The following is an 18,832-nucleotide window of genomic DNA, read 5'->3' as shown; positions in this document are numbered from 1 at the left end:
AGCTTGCTTTGTAACCTTAAAGGCCTCTTCTATCTAGAAAGTCCAACCCCATGGGGCACTGCGAAGCACTAGACGGTGCAAGGGTCGCATCAAGGAGGCCAAACGGGGGATGAACACCAGCAAAACTCCAGCAGTCTCAAATAGGTTTGGAGCTGCTTCACAGTCTCAGGTCAGGGATATGCCTGTGTCTTATCAATCACCGCCTCCGGCATTACTTTATCTTACCCAACCAGACAACTCCCAAGAATGTGACAGAGAACCCAGGTCCCTGGACCTTGTTCTCAATGACTGCTCAAACCCAGTCAGCAAGAGCTTCTCGCAGGCTGGTTGCCGCTGCTTCTAGTTCTGTAAGAGAATCAGAGGTTAGCATTATATCATCAATGTAATGATACAAATGCACTGCAGGCAGTCCTTTCCACATGGCTAAATCTTGAGCCATAAGACCATGGCACAGGGTAGGGCTGTGCAGGTAGCCCTGGGGAAGGACGAGGAGCATCCACTGTCGTTCTTCCCAGGTCAAGGCAAACTGTACTTGACTTTCTTGGGGCCATGGCAATAGAGAAAAAGGCATTTGCCAAGTCCACACATAATGGTATCATCCAAGTTCATGTGACAAATAGTCCATGATGTACATGACATTTGGCTCGGCAGCATGCAGGGGCGGCGTAACCTTATTCAGCTCCCCCGCCAACCAGGTGCCCTGGTCAAATCCTTAATCAGGGAGATAATCGGCCAGCCGCACCTCACAGGTTGTGGCTCTTCCAGGAATAAGAGTGAATTGCTGATTGCAGGTCAGGGTGCAGCTGATTGCACAGCACCAGCAGCACTTCATTAATTAGGTTGCTGCTCAATCTTTCCTGTAGCGACCCCTGCCGCGAGGAGATCAAACTGCATTTGCCTGCGGCTCAGGCCTCACAGCCAAACCCGCTGGGCGCTGCTCCACTCCTGTTTTTCGGTCGTGCCTCTGACTGTGCACTGGCCAGTCTGGGAGTGTGGTGGGCGGTACTGAGCGCACTTGGGTGGAATGCTCCTTGCATTTCACTTCCACATCTCCACATGGCAGATATCATCCTGTGGATCCACCTATCCACGTAAGGGCCAGCAGTGCCACCATGGTATCAAAAGTACTGGCTGGACCAGAAGTCAAAATCAAGTCCTTCTTACGAGTTGTAAATATCTCTTCATCAGGGCTAGTGTACTGGACGCAAAACATCATCTGTCGCATGCCCATCTCCCGAATTATCTGAACCAGATCTAAGTATGAGGTCCATCTGCTCACTGTCTCTGGCAGCTCCCTGGGGTTGGCCTACACTGTCCATGCAGCAGACATGAGCCAGTTAATCAGGGAGTGATTGCCTGCACCCGGCACCAAACGCGCCACATACTGGAGGCGCTGCCTGAGGGATCGTATCACCATTACAGAGACCAGCTGAGCCATCTCTTCCAGAGATAATTCAGTCCCTTTGACCTCGTCATCCCACAGCCATAGCAGCCACCCCAGTACCATCTCCCAGGCTCTCTGCCATACCTGTTTCATCAGGTCCTGGAGTTCTGCGGGGGTGTACTGAATCAAGGTGGTTTGTTTTTTAGCCTGGGGGGGGCGCCATTAGCTTGCCCCTTCGGGGCCAACAGTATTGCGCTGGCATATCACTGGCCCTGCCTGCTGCAGTATGGATGGCAGCAACCCGTCAGGGCTCTGCAGCAAACATTCCGCTGCCATCAGCCACCTTTCCAGTGCTTCTTCCTGGCGTTATAGCTGCTACACCCACTGAACCTGATCCTGAACCTCCAGGCTGGCCTGCCACAGCACTGCCAGGAACATCCAGGCCATCCAACCCACTGCCTCCCAGTAAGTGGTCAGGACATTGGGCTCCGACATCTCCAGGGCTTTCTGGACGTGACTTCACTCCATCCCAATCCTCCAAGGGCATCCACGTAGCCAGATACACAGCCATAGAATACCACTGGGAAGCGGGAGGCCACATGTCCTCCACCCAAGCACCGTCAGGAACGCTGGAGGCTGTACTCACATCATCCTGCTGGCTATGCCACATGTCAGCGCCAAGCTGATCGAGAAGGCAAGGTTTCAGTGGTGAGATGCCCAGTTGGAAGAATGCACAAGGGGTTGACATGAGAATGAAATGGCAGGCACCAACTTTATTGCAGGGAGTGCAAAACTGTTGCAGGGAGCGCGAATCTGTTGCAGGGAGCGTACTTCTGCTCTTCTGCTCCCCTTCTGCTCCCCAGGGGATCGCATGGGTTCCACACATATCAGAGTACAATAGTGGCATTCGGCCACACATGAGTGATACAATAAGCTGAATTATGTTTAGATATTTTAGGCGCAGGAGCCCTACTACACTAATGTAACATTCTAAATCCAGGGTCCTATTCCTAGCTGCAAGCCTGGATCACAACCAGACCTGGGACCAGCCAGGCCTGGGATGCACAGCTACTTTACAATCTTTGCTACTAACAACAAACCACGGAAGTACAAAGTCTAAGTCTTTTAAGGAACTCTCTAACATACTTATTCAGGAAAATAATTTCATAATATGTTGTAGTTGATGCTTTTAGAAGCATACTATGCTCTTAAAACTTTTAAGTAAATTTCTAAATATTATAAAACTGAAAATTTTCCAAACTGATTTAAAATTTTGAAATTGTTTTTAGTGCATGGGCTTTTACTATTTAGAGGAAGTTTGATAATAATCACTCCCTGCCTTTCAACCTGCTTTCTGAATTCAAATCTTTCTAAAAAATGACTTTGTATTTGTTCTAAAAGCTTAGTTTGAGACATAAAAATATTTAAGTACATTTGTATGCACTTTACTATTTAAATATATAAATTCTGTGATAAACTAATTTGCATTATTAACAGGTGCTTCCTTGTTCAATATATCAGGGTACGGATTTTCTGAATTTAAACTAATATGCGACATGTTATAACATCAATTGCCTGTCAATATATGACATGTTTGTTTAAAAATTCTATAAAAATACATATTTTTATACCTATTTTATACTCTTATATTAGGGTGTCTCTCAGATACCTGTATTCCAAAATACCAATAAAACAAGCTCCCAGAACTCCCAATAGGTCTTTGGAAACCGTGTAACATTTTACTTATAATAAATTACAACAAGTACTCATTCAATTAGTAAAAAAACTAAAAATGTGAAGTTTCAGAGCAAGAATAGTTTATAATCTAACTATGATGAATTTATTTAATTTGACAGTTAAGAACCAATCAATTGGATAACTCACCACACATGAAAGCTGGAGGGACCTTTGGATATCAGATCAAGCTTCTTATTTTACAGATGAATAAGAAGAAATTCAGAAACCTGAAGTGACTTGCCTAGGGTCACATATGAACACAGATCTCCTAAGAAATACAGGCTTTCTGATGACTTTATAATGTTGACGTATCTGTGGCATTAAAACTATAATGACATTATTTTTCCTCTCACTTCTATCCTAACACTCTTCGCAATTTTGTCTTACTCCTTTTAATAGTAGTTGTTCTACTACTGGTAATGTGTAACACACTAATAATATACTGTAGGTGTCTAAACATAGAAACTAAATAAACTACTCTCAGGAGGGGAAATAATATGCCCTTTACTATTCCTGTTATCTTTATTTTTGATTACGGCTAAGTTTTTTTTCTTTGAGTAGGCTGTTGACAAGCAGTGACTCAGCTTGTGATACAACTGACTTGTTTACAGGTCTTGAATTAGAGTTCTACTGGATTATTACTAAATCGAAGAAGCTTGTTTATATTATATTACTATGTTTTTTTTTATTTAGAAGCGTGGATAATAATTTTAATGTGAGAATACTACATTCTAATTAATGCTCTGAATGTCCAAATCATACAATTGAAAAAGAAATGTTAAAGTTATTTAAAACTATTTAAAGTGTTTATTTCCTATTGCAAAGATTTAAACTAGAATTCTCAGGTCAAGGTGGCTACCTTTCTTTTAGCTGTGTCATCCTACAGAAGTCAATTATTTCTGACTCCCAGGGACCACAAAAAATTTTTCTGAAAATCAAAAGAGAATATCTGAAAAATGCTCCATAAATTATAGTAATAATAATCATATAAAAGATATTATTATAGAATTATCAGTTACTATAGTTATAGAAGACTTAAGAAGTATATAATTTTCTACTAAAATAAAATTTATACTACAGTTTATATTATTTAAAATTTCAAAAGATAATCTTTTTTGGGCAACAGAAATTTCATCAGACAGGAAAAATCTGCAAAGATCTTATGTTTTCTGATTGCACAGCCTTTTCACAAAGTTTAAAAACCTACTACTAAAAGAACAGGAAAAAAATCTACTAAAAAGTTTATGTAGATTAATAATTTAGGGACAAATCTTATACCTTATCAGATCCAACTCTCTCATTTCTCAGATGAAAGAAATAAAAGAAGACCCAGATAGGTTAAGCAACTAAGGCAAAGTCAAACCACTGAGTTTTCTGATTCTCAAACCTTTGTCCTTTCCACCAGACCAGTTTATGTGAACCCCTTAAACAAAGAGCCTACCAAAATTATAGCCACCACTCTTGAATATAATTACCAGTTTTCCCAATGTAAATTATAAACTCCTTGAAAATAGGTACTTTTCTCTCTCTCCTATCAATACCTAGCAAAAATTAACCATATAATTTGCATAAAGTATGTTATTTTAGATCGAGTTTAATAAAAAACCTCGAGCACATGAAAAGATGGTCTACGTCAGTCATTAGAGAAATACATATTAAAAGCACAAAGAGATATCACTACTCACTTACTAGAATGGTTAATAAGTTAATCTAAACTGAAAAAAAAAAAAAACCTGACATTGCCAAGTATCAAGGATACAGAGCAGCTACAATGCTCATATATTGCTGAATGAAATGTAAAACAGTATAACCATTTCAGAAAAGTTTGGCCATTTCTTACAAAGTTAAACATTCACTTACCCTATGAAGACTGTATGCAAAACACCCATACCATTGTATACAAATATTAATAACAGTTTTATTTAGTATTATCAAAAATGGAACCCAAATTTCCATCAGATGGTGAATAAACAAATTGTGGCATTCAGCAATAAAAAGGAAGACTACTGATACATGCAACAACATGTATGACTCTCAGTTTTATGCTGGATGAAAGAAGTCAGACTTGAAATGCTACATACTATTATAAATTTCAGTTATATGATATTCTGGAAAAGGCAAAAACAGATTAGTGGTTGCAGGGCCCAGAGATGGAAGAAGGGGTTAACTACAAGGGGCATGAGAAAACTTCTGTAAGGTGATGGAGATATTCTGTATCTTTATTGTGATAGTGGTTATATAAGTGTATAAGTTTATCAAAACTCATAAAACTGTACACCTTAAAAGGGCAAGTTTTATTGTCTATAAATTATACCTCAGTAAACATGACTTTTTAAAAAAGGTCTCATTCTAGCTCTTCTACTATCTGAGACGTTGAGTAAGTTATTGAGCTTTTATAGCCTTTAAGTTTTCCTCATCTAAAAATGAAGGAGCTGTAATACCTATTACCCTTCTAGTTAAATCACATTACTGAACTGTAGAAACATTTTCTGTCATGTCTATTTTTCTTAGAATTCTTAAAATTTTATTTGCATTATGTTAATGGTAAATAATGTAATGGTGAATAAATATTTCAAGGCATGCAAATTTAAAATGTCAAAATTAAAGCAATACTATTCCTCAGATGTCTTTTAATAAGAAACTTCACTGTTAGGTATCTAATTTTTCACTATCAATTCCTTTTCATTACCACAAAGTGCTATAAATAAAGTAATAAATTTATACAACTTAATGTAATCCTAAAATTAAAGGCAATCAAATTAAAACACCTAGACACATAAAAGGGTAAATATTTTACATCTATAAAATGAAAGAATGTATATAAATTCATAATTTATATTTACTAAAGCAATATGTTATCCTTTACAAGATGAGTCACACAAAAATGAAGATTTCATTAATCCTTTAATTAAAAAAACAGTCCTTCTGGTGTTCTCAGTTGCTGCCGCTGTTACCACCAGACGCACCCCTCTCTAGCCTTCTGAGCTTCTACCAAAAAAGGGGGGTGCGGGGCTTAAATAGGGAGTTCTCTATACTGATTCCTACCAAGCTGAACGACTGCAACCAGACCAGCGGTAAAACACTCAGGAAGCAACCAGCTACAAAAGTAACTCTGAAGATTGTGCGTTATACTGAAAAGGTGAAGAAACCACATCATTACAAGTCTAGTACTGTGGCTGTCAGTAAAACCTGGAAGTACAATGAACTTCTCACTTGCAAACTCTCCTTCTAGTATCCATTTCCATATAGATCTATACTCCTGAAGTGCAGCTACTGGCACTTTTCTGGAGCCACTGAGGCCTATCTAGTTAGCCGATTTGAATATATTTACCTGTGCGTTATCCATATCAAATATGGAACAATTAAGCCAAAGGATATCCTGCCAGCACGACTCACGTGTGGAAAATGTGCTTAAAATATATTATGATGAGAAACATTTCATTCTTAAAGAACAACAAAAAAAAAAGTACCTGATTATATAACCACAAATGAAAAAGAAAAAACAAACAGGTGAAAGAATAAGGTATTAGTAAATTCCCTCTCCATTTTCATTTGTGGGTAAATTTTTACTATTAATGCAGAGACACAAACCATTCATGTAATTAAATATTTCAGTGAACGAATTTCAGCAATCAAACTTTATTACAATTATAAATAAATCTGTTAACTTTTTCTGGGAAAAAAAGAATGGGTGCTCCCTGAAGTCTACACAATGAAATCTAAACTCCTTATAAGAATAAAAGCCTTCAGAATTTTAAGACACAACAGGCCAGAATTATCTTCTCTCACTCAACCCAGGAACCTAATACATCTATGCTAAATTTTTGTCACTTCCTAAAATGAATTACAAACTTTTGTGGTTTAAACGACTGATATTCCTTCTACCTAAAAGCTTTGACCTTCTTTACCTAGCAATCAAGTCGTCCTTTGTGACCTTGTTCAAATGTTACATTCTCACAGAATCCCCTAGATGAAACTGGCAGCTCCCTCCCTCTACGGTTCCACTTTATTTCCATGTTATATATTTATCTTATTACCTGTCTGTCTCTTCCAGACTAGACTAGACTAGCATCTAGAACTAGGTCGGGTTCCTTATTCATCTTTGAATCTTTGGTTCCTGGTAGCTACTAACTCAAGGCTTAACTGAATGAATTCTATAGCATCAAGAGCTATGGAAATCTACACTAAGAAAATAAAATATATTTCTAATTAAATAAAAATAGGTAAGTATTGTTTGAAACAACAAAGGCATTTATAATAAAACTACGATGCTTTGGTTATACTAGACAATTTCACTTAAGTCATAAATGAAGTTCATGGTTTCCTAAAGCTAAACCTATAATCTTACCAAAGGTACCTGATTCACTGTATACAGAAAGATTTAAACTCCAGACCTTTTTTCTTAATTATGTCACTTAACAGCCCTTAGTTTTTCTCTACTGGAAAGCCACTCTATTGAATATAAGCATGTTACGCAGATATTTGAAAGACTGCAAGTCTTATAGAGGTCAACTACACAGCATCAAATCAAAAGCACAATCAGTAATACAAATGACAGGAACAGTCTCTTCCACCCAAGTCAACTGGGTCTATTCTAGTTATAGAAAATCAGAATTATTAAACACATAAAATTCTTAGAAACAAATTATTCTTAACATAGATTCTGCTTTCAAATAACACTTTACACTGAATCTTACAAACAAGTAATTTGTTAATGTAGTAAGTTATTTTCACAAATATCTATATATACTAAACTCATTTTTCTTAGGACCTCATTAGACTCAAAATTTTATTTTTAATATTTGTACTTTGTTACATGTTCCAGATCTCAAATAAAGTAATGAGAATAGTCATACTTCATGATATAAAAGAACCTATCAAATCTAACAATCATTTAGGATTTGTGCTAGACACATATTTAGCTGACAAGTCATAATCAGAATTGTAACTTCAAATGACTAGCATATTTAATAACTAAAATACAACTTCACTTTCATTTAATCAATAAATTTATTAAATAACAAAGTAGAGCACATAGTGCTGGCTTCTAGGGAGAATATAGAATGAAGGTGTGGGAGAAGAAGAAACTTTCCTCTCAAGGTTCTTTCAGCTGGTCTAATAATTAAATAGACATGAGACAGATTAGCAAGAAAAAATAACCAAGTGTAATACATACACAAATGGAAACCCTATACACATGAAGAGCCAGAGACCCCACATGCATGAGAGATTTAGACAGAAAGGGAAAATGGGCATACATGACATTCTGAGCTAGAGATGGGGTAAGTAAGGTACCTTAAGGCTTCAGAGGGTAACTGCAGGGAGAGCACATGTTTAGTAATTAATAGTTTGCCCTGCCCTACAGATAGGTCAAAAGAGGTTATTTCTGATGATCTCTTACTATGGGCAAGGGCCCTAATTCAAGTTCTTCTAGGTAGTTAATGGAGCGGCAGAAGCTTCTCTTGAGCCCACAGCTAAAGTTGCTTTTAGTTCAAAACAACCCTCTTACCACAGAGGCATATCTTGAGGTGATTCATTCTGAACCCCCACAAAGGTAATAACAGTATGATGGTAGTTATAGTAATGATAGCTACATTTACAGAGTGCTTATTATGTGTAAGACACTACATGTATTAAGTCATTTAATGTTCCCAACACCCCTAGGATGTAGTTACTAGTATCTCATTTAACTAAGGTACTGCGAAGTTAAGTAACCTGCCAAAGGTCACCCAAGTACTCTGGCTGTCCTGACTTTGAAGAGCTTCTTATCTAATAAAGGCATTAAAACAAATAACAAGTAACTTATAATAAAGGGGTATAATTTTTTAAATGCCAAGAGCTACAATGCTGTAGGATTTCAGGGTTAAGAAAATGCAATTAGGTTGAAAGGAGAATCAAGAAAGGTTTCTTGTAGAAGAGAGGCTGCATTTTGCTGGTTAAGCAGGATTTTAAGAGCATGTTTTTAATCACTGAATTTAAGACATATATCCTAGTAATATTCATAAAAACAGTAATCTCTCAACAGACAGTTGTAGCAATAGTTTTAGGTATATGAAAATGTTCATATCCATGGCTACTTTACATATGCATGGTTCAATTTAGTTCCATTAAACAAAACAATAGGGCAGTTATTATTGCTCCCATACCTAAGAACAAAGTAAATGGAAGTTTGCAGTAGGACAGAGAAGAGACAATGTTTACTTATACTACACCAATAGAAAACCAGGCTCAAAAACAAAGTGTGGTCTTTAAGAATCTTGAGGTAAAAGACACATCATTTTTGCCAATCATTTGCCATCCCTACCAAACACAATCATTTTGCCAAAGACTTTTTTACAATGAGAATGTTTGTACAAAACTGGATTTTAAGCCAGCAATATCTGGGAAGAACACTTTAAAATTTGTGTAAAAACTCTCATAAAAGAACATGCCTCTGCATATCATGATACTTAAACATGCTGCCTGAACTGAAGAAGGTCCTTAATACCAATGAATCAGTTGTAAAAGTAGATGTCTTTTGGAAACTTAATTTACAACAGGTACTTAAATCTATATATAATACTATGTTTTTCACAACCCTCTATTTTTGATACAATCTTATCTTTTCAATTTGGCCTATAGATGGTACACTAGTACCTGGAAATGTACTAACCCTCTCCCCTCCATTTCAACAAAAAATTATAGTAGTTGGGCACTAAGACACACGTTTTGAGACTAATGAAAAAAAAAAAAGAAAATACAAAAGAGGCAAGAATCCTAAGTATGTAAGAAAGTTACTTAAACAGTAGTTTTCATGTAAAATCAAAGTTCATCCATTTAAAACTATCTAAAAACCAGATAATAATAAGTACTTCCTTTATCCATTCAGGCAAAGGCATAGAAGTGACATACGAAGGCATATAACACATCTGCGGAGAGCAATTAATGTAGCTGAATGTGGCTAAAACCAAATTGGATGGGGCAGGAGATAAAAACATTAAGTTAAGAATTTCTGGTTAAAGAGGATAGATTGAAAACAAGCATTTAGCTCTGAAGCTTCCCCAAATATCTCTGAAACAAAAGTAAGTAAATTTTTAAAGAGTATAAACCCATAAGAAACCAGAAACACAATTTTGGAAGCTGGAAAGCAGAACAAGTAATGACTATCATACCTGAGAAAGCTGAATCATACATTAGCCTCGAAGAAACACCAAAACACCTGGTTCATATCACATTTACACTTGATATGACCAAACTACCCCTAAACTCCTCAGAAAAGTGGGTGATTTCATGGTTGGAGTAGGGAAAATATAAGATGGGCTGAAGCATTATGTGGTGCCACAAAGTAAGGGGTGCTCAAAGAGAAAGGATGAATGCAGATGCCATCAGTAAGTTTATACTGACATAAATAATAAATAAATGGAGGAGAACAGACAACTCGTCCTCACAGAAGATTTCCAATTCCAATGTAGAAATAATGACAAATAGAAAATCACCACTAGGACGCAACAGTAATAAGACAAGATCCATAGAAGGATCCTAAAATTAGTGGGCAGAAATTTAAGCAGAAACAGGCTACCTCCACGGTCTCAAAGTATTTAGTAATTATTAAAGAGGAAAATAGTAACTTTACAGTAGAGAAACCTAGCAGACACCATCTTAACCAAGTGATCAAGGTTAACATCCTCAGTAGTACATATCAGCAGCATGTCTCTTCATCTCCTCTTTATAATGCACTGAGGACACATCATGTCTGTGATAGCCTTCTCTTTACTAATAAAATCATGAGAAAACATCAGACAAACCCAAATTGAAAGTCATTCTACAAAATAACTAACCAGTACTATTCAAGTGTCAAGGTCATGAAAGAGAAGGAAACTAAGAAATTGTCACAGATTACTTAGAAAACTAAGGAGACATGGTAACTAAATTTAATGTGGGTTCCTGAATTTGGATCTTGAAACAAACAAAAAATTAGTGGAAAAACTAGTAAAATCTGAATAAATTATGTAGTGTAGTTAATAGAATTGTATTAAGGTTAATTTCTTACTTGTGATTAGTGCTCTATGGTTATATAAGACGTTAACACAAGAAGCTAAGTGAAGGGTGTGAGAACTCTCTGTATTCTTTTTACAACTCATCTACTAAAAAATTAAAAAGTAAAAAGAAAAAAATAGCTCAAGAACGAACAGTTTCAGATACTCTGGGAGTAAGAGCAGAGTTCAAAATAGAATAAGGCTGAAGTCTGCTTAAGAGGCAGTTAGAAACTCCTCTGCCACTCTCTGACCATCCTTGGCAAAAGACTAAACAATCTCTGGAGAGCATAAAACAGATTGTCTCTGGACTAGAGGATACCAGGCTCAAATGAATCTGAGGTGTGCTATAGGGAAAACTAGGGAATTAAAATGAAAGTGTATCTGCATACTTAACGATGAAATTCACATCCCCTTTTCCTACTCAGCTCCCAAGCTTGCCCTCTTCAGGCAAAAGATCAAAAATCTCTTCTGAGAAATCAATCCAGCTAAATAGAAAAGATGTGTCACTGGAAGTCTGCAAATAAATTATCCAAATATATCAACCTACAGGAAAAACAATAATCAAACCAACTGGCAGAGCTCCCATTCCGCCTTCTAGGGTACTCTTTTAAATAAGTGTCACTTCCGAGGATCCCCAGACATTTAAGGAAAGCACCTAATATGAAAGACAACACCCAAAGCAAACAAATGGCAAAAGGAAATTTGGAGGAAAGAGAGAATATGCAGAGAATAAAACTACCAATAATACCCTAAGAGAGATAAAAGACATTGTGTACATAAAACAAACACTAGATATTACAAACTTTTTCCAGAAAAAAACGAAAAGCGTGCCTGAAAATTATAAACATGACAGCAGAAGTAAAACCTCAGTAGAAGTGGAAGATAAAGTTGAAAAAAAATCTCCCAGAAAGCAGGGGGGAAAAAAAGAAATAGAAAACAGATGAAAACAGGTAAGAAAACTAGAAAAACCACTCAGCAGGCCCAACACTTTAACAGGAATTCAAGAAAGAAAAGAGAGAAAAAAGGAGAGGAAATCAAAGAATTTATTTAAGAAAATTTCTCAGAACTGACAAGATAAATCCCAGATTAGATAAGACTACCCTGAACCCAGTAGATGGATAAAAACAGACCTATAGGGAAAAAGATTCTCTGAGCTTCTAGAAAGAAAAAAGTTTCAAAATAGTAGAAAAGAATTTTCTAGGCATTTGATATCTCAATAGCAACACTGGAAAAAAAAAAAAAAAAGACGATGAACCAATATTTTAAAAATTCTGAGAGATAATTATTCCTGACTGAGAATTCTCTGCACAGCCAAACTACCTTATAAAGCAAGGGGGTTGAAACAATATTTTCAGACACACGAGGTCTCGAAAAAATTTTACCCTTTCCAGAAACTATTGTAAGTGGTCCTCCAAAATGAGAACGCAAGCAAAGAAAGATGAAGACATCGGATACAAACCCAGGGTCTCCAATACAGAGAGACCTGAGGGGAACTACTAGGATGATAGACAGTGATGGCAAAGCTAAGATAACAGCTGCAATTCAAGGAAATGCAAACAAAAAATTGGTAGGTTTGGACTAATTCAGGGTTTCTCAACGGTGGCACTACTGACATTTGGGGGCACATAATTCTTTGTTGTGGGAGGCTGTCCTGTGCAGTGTAGGATGATGTCTGGCAGCACAGCTGGCTTCTACTCACTAGATATCAGAAGCAAGCTCCCTGCTCTCCCTTCACCTACCTAATGTTGCCAACTGTCCTCTAGTTGCCCGCAGATGAAAACCACTTGCCTAAATTAATAAGTACACAGAAAACTATATAATTCAGGGAAAACAAAATGTTGTACACAAAAGGAAAATAATCACAGTAAACTACATTGCTCAACTATGAATAGTTTATAGCAACCTTGATATAAACTTTAAATACTGATATTTCCAAACAATTTGCAATATGACAATATTGGGAGCATTGGGGAGGACTGAGAAGTGTGTCTGTGCATGGTTGGGGATAGTGGTAAACTATGTCTTCCATTGTGAGAAGTCAGTAAATAACTAAACTGAAAATTCAAGAAGCATGCTATTTTGAAATATGGAGATAAATCTCAAAAGAATGAATTGAAAGTGGTTGCCTGAAATAAAGGGAAGAAAGAATTTGCAGAAGACTATTGTTTTTGTAAGGAGTCCTGTAGAGCTATTCAATTCTTTTAAATATGTGCATGTATAACTTTGATAAAAATTATATTTTAAAAAAATCAATTGAGGCTAGATTATGGAGAACATTCCTATTGGTTAAGGCCACACAAACTTGGAATCAAATAGCTATGCAACTCTGAGTAAGTTATTTAACAACCTCTCTAAGCCTTACTCTTTTTTTTATAGCTTTTCAAATTTTTTTAAATAACTTTTTTATTTTTCAATTATAGTTGGTATACAATATTATTTTAGTTTCAGGTGTACAACGCAGTGGTTAGACATTTATATAACTTAATGAAGTGATGACACCAGTAAATATGTAACCTATCCTTAATTATACTATAAAATACTTGAAGGAAGAACAAATTTTTTCTATTTCTTCTAAATTTTCCCTATATGGCAGAGTACAGTAATATGCACAGTAAATAATAAATGTTAATCTCAGAAATCCTTACAAACAGAATAAAAATAAGAAAGCAATAAATAAAAATCGTGATGCTATTAAAAGCAAAAGATGTCAAAGCCCATATCAATATACAATAATTCAAAGACATATAGAGTAGGGTGAAAAAGTGAGGTGAAAAATTTTGTTGTTTAACACAATGAACAGACCACACTTTCTTTGCTTCTCTCTAGGTACATTAGGAGGAATACTAAAAACACTAAAATAAATCTAAGAGAGCAACTGAGAAACAGTTAAAGAACTGTGATGCTCAGACTGTAGAACAGAAAAAGCTGGCCCTCCTGCTCCCCTCCACCATCTTCATCAATGAGAAACATTACTGTACGGAAAATGATTTAAGATTTCTGTTATCCAGAGGCAAATATTAAAAGAGGGCCGCTATAAAGATCTAGGTTTCTCTCAACTCAAACACTTAACAGACCTCTTCTAAGCCAAATATGTTACGAGAGATTAGTCATGAAGGTATTCAAGCAAAGGTTGGAAAACATTTTGCCAAAGATGCTGTAAAAAACATCCAAGCAGGAGATGATAGGTTGGGGTGCTAATTTCCATACAACCCTGTAACCACATTGATGAATATTACTGAACATCTGCTCTAGAAAGGACACTGTCCTAGACCTATAATACATACAAAACAACTGAGAGAGAAAAAATATAAAGATCTCTGCTGCCAAGAAATTCATAACATAAAATATAAAATGTATATTACAGTTTGAGACCATAATAGATGTCAAAAAGCACTATTTATTAACTGCCAAATGAATTCTTTTCATATAAAAAGGTCTTCTAAGAAGGAGACATCCCTAAGGTTAAAATGGTCAGAAAAGGTTTTTTGGAATAAATATGAAGTACTTATGGGAGGAAAAAAAAAAGTGTATGAAGGTTCTGAACAGGTGGAGAGAAGTAGGAAAGAGGGGGTAGCAGAAATAGAAATGAAAAGCAAATTAGAGAGAAACCTGTTTGGCTGCATTAAAAACTTGTTTTGTTCTAGAAGAGCTAAGCTGAAAGGGCAGGTTGTGGCCAGAATCAAACTGTACTAGGCCTTGAATACCAAGCTAAATAGTTTCAAATTTACCTTGCATACAGCGCCTGTAGCAAGTACTCAACTCTGCTGTAGCCACAGACAATAGTAAATAAATGGGCATGGCCAATAAAACTTTACTTATGAATACTGGAATGTGAATTTCATTAATTTCTATGTGTCACAGAATATTATTATTCTTTTTATTTTTTTTCAACAATTTGAAAATGTAAAAATCATTCTTAACTCATGGGCCATATAAAAACAGACTGCAGGCTGAATTTGGCCCATGGGTTACAGTTTTCCACCCCCTGTACTACACTAAGCTGCCTTCTTCAGCAGCCCTCTAAGGTACATTTGTCCTTGAGCTTCGACCACCAGAATAATATATTACTCGTTCAACATGCATGAATACACACACCTAACCAAGATCTACTAAGGGTCAGAGGTTACCCCGCTCCAAAAAAATTGTTGATTTTAAGCCATTAGAAGAATTTTTAAATTTTGTAATTTATTTTCAGATAGTAAATGTACTTAGAGAGTTATAAACTATTTTTACAGAGCTTTTATGGAGGGACCCGTAAAATAGAGTATAATCAAGGGGATGTCAGTTCTAGTACTAGCTTTCTCATTTACTCATGTGACCCTGAACAAGCTACTCTCAATCCTGTGGCTCTAATTTCCTCATCTGTAAAGTGAAGGGGTATAAGCCACTAGATGATCACTATGCTTTCTCTCAGCTTTGGCACTGTATGATTCTACTCCTACTTAAAAAGACCAGACAGGGGATGACAAACACCAGACAAAAGTGATAACTGAGGACATAGAAAAGAATGGCACTTACTAAATGAGTGGGCATATAGGACAAACAGGTAGGAAAAAAGACCAGAAAAGTACAGCATTACTAAAATCAAAGAATTTTTTTTTAAATACCAAATGCAAAAGAAAATTCAAAGAAGAGAAACAAACAAGGACAATTTAACAAATATGTCCACCAAAAAAGAATGAACTAGTTAGCTAGCTAAAAAAAGGCAAGGACTTCCAGTGACAGTCTTAAGATTTGAGAGTACTTTGCATGCTTCCAGAAATTATGAGATGAGCCAGGGAAAAAGAAAAGACTGAAGATAAGTCTAAGGAATAGAAAATAAAGGAATATAGTCCCGAAAAAGTGAAAGAAAAAAAAAGTTGGGGTGAATGTGAAGCCTCAATTAAGGGAGTTAGTTTTAAAGGAAAGGCATTTAATTTTTAAAACCTAAAACATAAATGCAGAATTACAGTGTGTTTTCATGTTTCCTGTACATCAAATTATTAGGGAAATAAACCTAATGTTGGCTTTGCTTAAAGCAGAATTCCACTTATATTATATTTCCTAATGGTCAAAAAATTAAGAACTAACTTTGCTTTTCATAAGAATGAAAACCAGCTATATTTAAAAGAAAATGCATGTTTATATCTTTCTTATAGCACCTATCACTTCCATTCTTACATAAGAGTTACTTATGTAGTAAAGAACCTAGCCCCTAATCACTAGTGTTCTCTTACTTAGTAGCTTTTGAAAGCTTCCAAGGCAAGAATTCTGATTAATTCATATGTTTATCTGCTTTGCATAGGTGATAGTTGATGAATACTGACCCATGATAACTTAATTTTTTAAAAATCGTCCTTGCAAAATAACTATCATCTGATATGTTGGGAAAATATTTATATCATAGATACACAACACCAATAGGACTTTTGCATTGTCAGAGCTTGTTTTAAGTAGAAACAAATTGCTACAAAGCAACGAAAAAAGGAAAAAAATAAAAAATCTTAACAAACATCACTCATAAATATCAAGATCCTACTACATAACTAATTTCAACAGACATCTGCCTCTAAGGTATGTGAGAAATAAAAATCCAAAGCATTAGCCTGCAGATCAAGCAGATTAAAATACACGTTTGTATACGCTGAGAATATTTGTATAGCCAACAGAGATACTATTAATACATTGAAATTCACTGGCCAGTGCTGGGTTCTACCATTAATCTTCTACTATTCGAGAGAGGCCAAGAAGTCTAGGCTTCTCATATCACTTGTTCTTAAGAATTTAAGAAGTCACCTAAACTGGCACACACAACCCAACTACAAAAAGTAGTTCAGTTCTCCATATGGCAATGTTAAGCTCTCTCTTACCCTTACGTGAAAGTCACATTTACTACTTTTCAATGATCTTCAGTAGGCCCCATTAGGCAGGCCAATTGTACTACCAAGTAGCAGTTCAAAAGAGTCCTAACAGTTAACTCTGCCCTCCCACAGATCTCAAGTTGGGTGTAGATTTCACAAGCCTTGAAAGTTATACACTGCCACTGTCAAAACCAGAAGCACCGTCACCCAGCCGTGCTGCCCATCAGCAACTGTTTCAGAATTTTTTGTTTGAAATTATCTATCTTCGCTCGACATGTTAAATAAGTACGTAAAAGGCCACCTTCTCCCCCATAGCGGGACCTGTGCGCTCCTTTATTTGTCCAGCCCCATAAACCCGAGAGAGGAGGTTTCTACTACCCCAGACCCCTAGATCCAGTCGGGTCTCCCAACTGCTCGCCGCCTTCTCCATGCACCACCCCCCTCCACCAACACACACCTCCTCCAAGCCCCACGGCTGGGCCCGCACACGAGTGAGCCCGCAGCCAGACGCTCGCCCGGGCCTGTGCTGTTTCGAGCGGCCTCAGGCCTCGGGCCTAGCCTCCCACGCTGGCCCCTCACCTCTTTCGGGACCAATTGGTTCTCCTCGCCGGGCACCATCGCTCAGACTCCTGCCGCTCCTCTCCGCCCTGCTGGGGGAGGGAGGAGGTGGCGGCGGCTCTCTCTCAGGAGAGAATGGCAGCGGCAGTCATCCTCTCCACCGCCCGCGCTTCGGCAACCTCGGAGGCCTCAGCCTGGGCCTCAGACACCAGCGCGCAGACACCGACCCACCGCTCCGCCGCCGCTGCCGCCGCCGCCGTCGTCGCCGTCGCCGCCGTCGCCTTAGTTGTCGGCCCCTCCCCCAGCCTGCTGCAATCAATGGAAAAATGGCGGCGGCCGCTCTCGCGAGAATTCAGGCCGCCTCGGAGCCAGGCGCCCAAGGTGCCCAGGCAGCTGTCGCTAGCGTTTAATTATCTCAGCTCTTGTGCTTCCTTCCCTAAGAGGTACGAAATTGGTTGGGTGGCCATGCAAACGCTTTTCCTTAGAGAGGTTTTGGACCACCCATCTCGGAACTCCCTCTGCTGGCAGAGAAAGGACCAGGCCTCAGAGTCCTCCATGAGTTCTCGGGCTGTTCGTACTGCCTGCCCACCAAGGAAAGACTCGAGCCTAAAGCCCCTTCTCCGACCCTAGCAATACTGTTCTCCCTTCCCGTTAGAAAAGCTCCTGAACTCCATCCCCTCTTCACACGCCCTTGGCCTCTTCCTGGAAGAGAAAGCACCACGAGCTACCCCCGGCCTCCGCCCTCAGACACGGTCCCGGCCAGAAAGAACTGTTTTCTTTTTCCCCTCTCTCCACCCTCGCGACGGCTAGAGGGACTTCAGGGCCCATCTCCTGCTAGAGGAGGCAACAGCCCTTGCTCAGAAATGGCGTCACGTCCACCCCCCCCCTCACCGCACCCCCCCACATTCCCATTAGAGCTGCATTCCCCTGCCCCCTTTAAAAGAACTTCCAATAGGTTCAAGTCTGAGACTGAGATAGCTTCAGAGAGTAGGTCTGCAATTTGAACCTGTGATCCTCTTTAAAAATATTTTTAGAATATTTTAATCTCCTTTAGCAGTAAACGTTGCGCTGTTTTATACTAAACAGATAATGCAAGTTATTTTTCCAAATCCTCATTCCTCAAAACTTTCTTTATGATTACTCGGTGGGGTGGCCTTCATGAAAACTCCATGGGTACAGTGATTTTACAGCATGCTGGGATAATATAATCCTGCCACGTTCCTAACATCCACAGCATTAACTACCTGTACCTGTGCTCTCCATTTTTTCTTAAAATTGCACTCTGTTACCAAAAAAAA

At 37.8% G+C, this 18,832-nt stretch overlaps 1 protein-coding gene across 3 annotated transcripts in view; it reads right to left on the bottom strand.

Annotated features, from left to right (window-relative positions):
- Positions 1–18,287, bottom strand: part of USP47 (ubiquitin specific peptidase 47) — a 96,478-nt gene extending 78,191 nt beyond the window's left edge. For 2 of the 3 annotated variants that reach the window (XM_015596478.2, XM_006905642.3), the window contains exon 1: positions 17,556–18,287. In XM_015596478.2, coding sequence (XP_015451964.1) covers positions 17,556–17,594 — 39 coding nt within the window. In that variant the 5' untranslated portion in view covers positions 17,595–18,287. The remainder of the gene's footprint in view (positions 1–17,555) is intronic. The other variant, XM_015596479.2, reaches the window with a different exon arrangement.
- Between the last annotated feature and the right edge of the window lie 545 nt (positions 18,288–18,832).

Source organism: Pteropus alecto, unplaced genomic scaffold (assembly GCF_000325575.1).
Source record: "Pteropus alecto unplaced genomic scaffold, ASM32557v1 scaffold461, whole genome shotgun sequence".
Classification (NCBI taxonomy): Eukaryota; Metazoa; Chordata; class Mammalia; order Chiroptera; family Pteropodidae; genus Pteropus; species Pteropus alecto.
The sequence above is the reverse complement of the archived record's forward strand: the minus strand, read 5'-3'. Positions and strand labels throughout refer to the sequence as shown.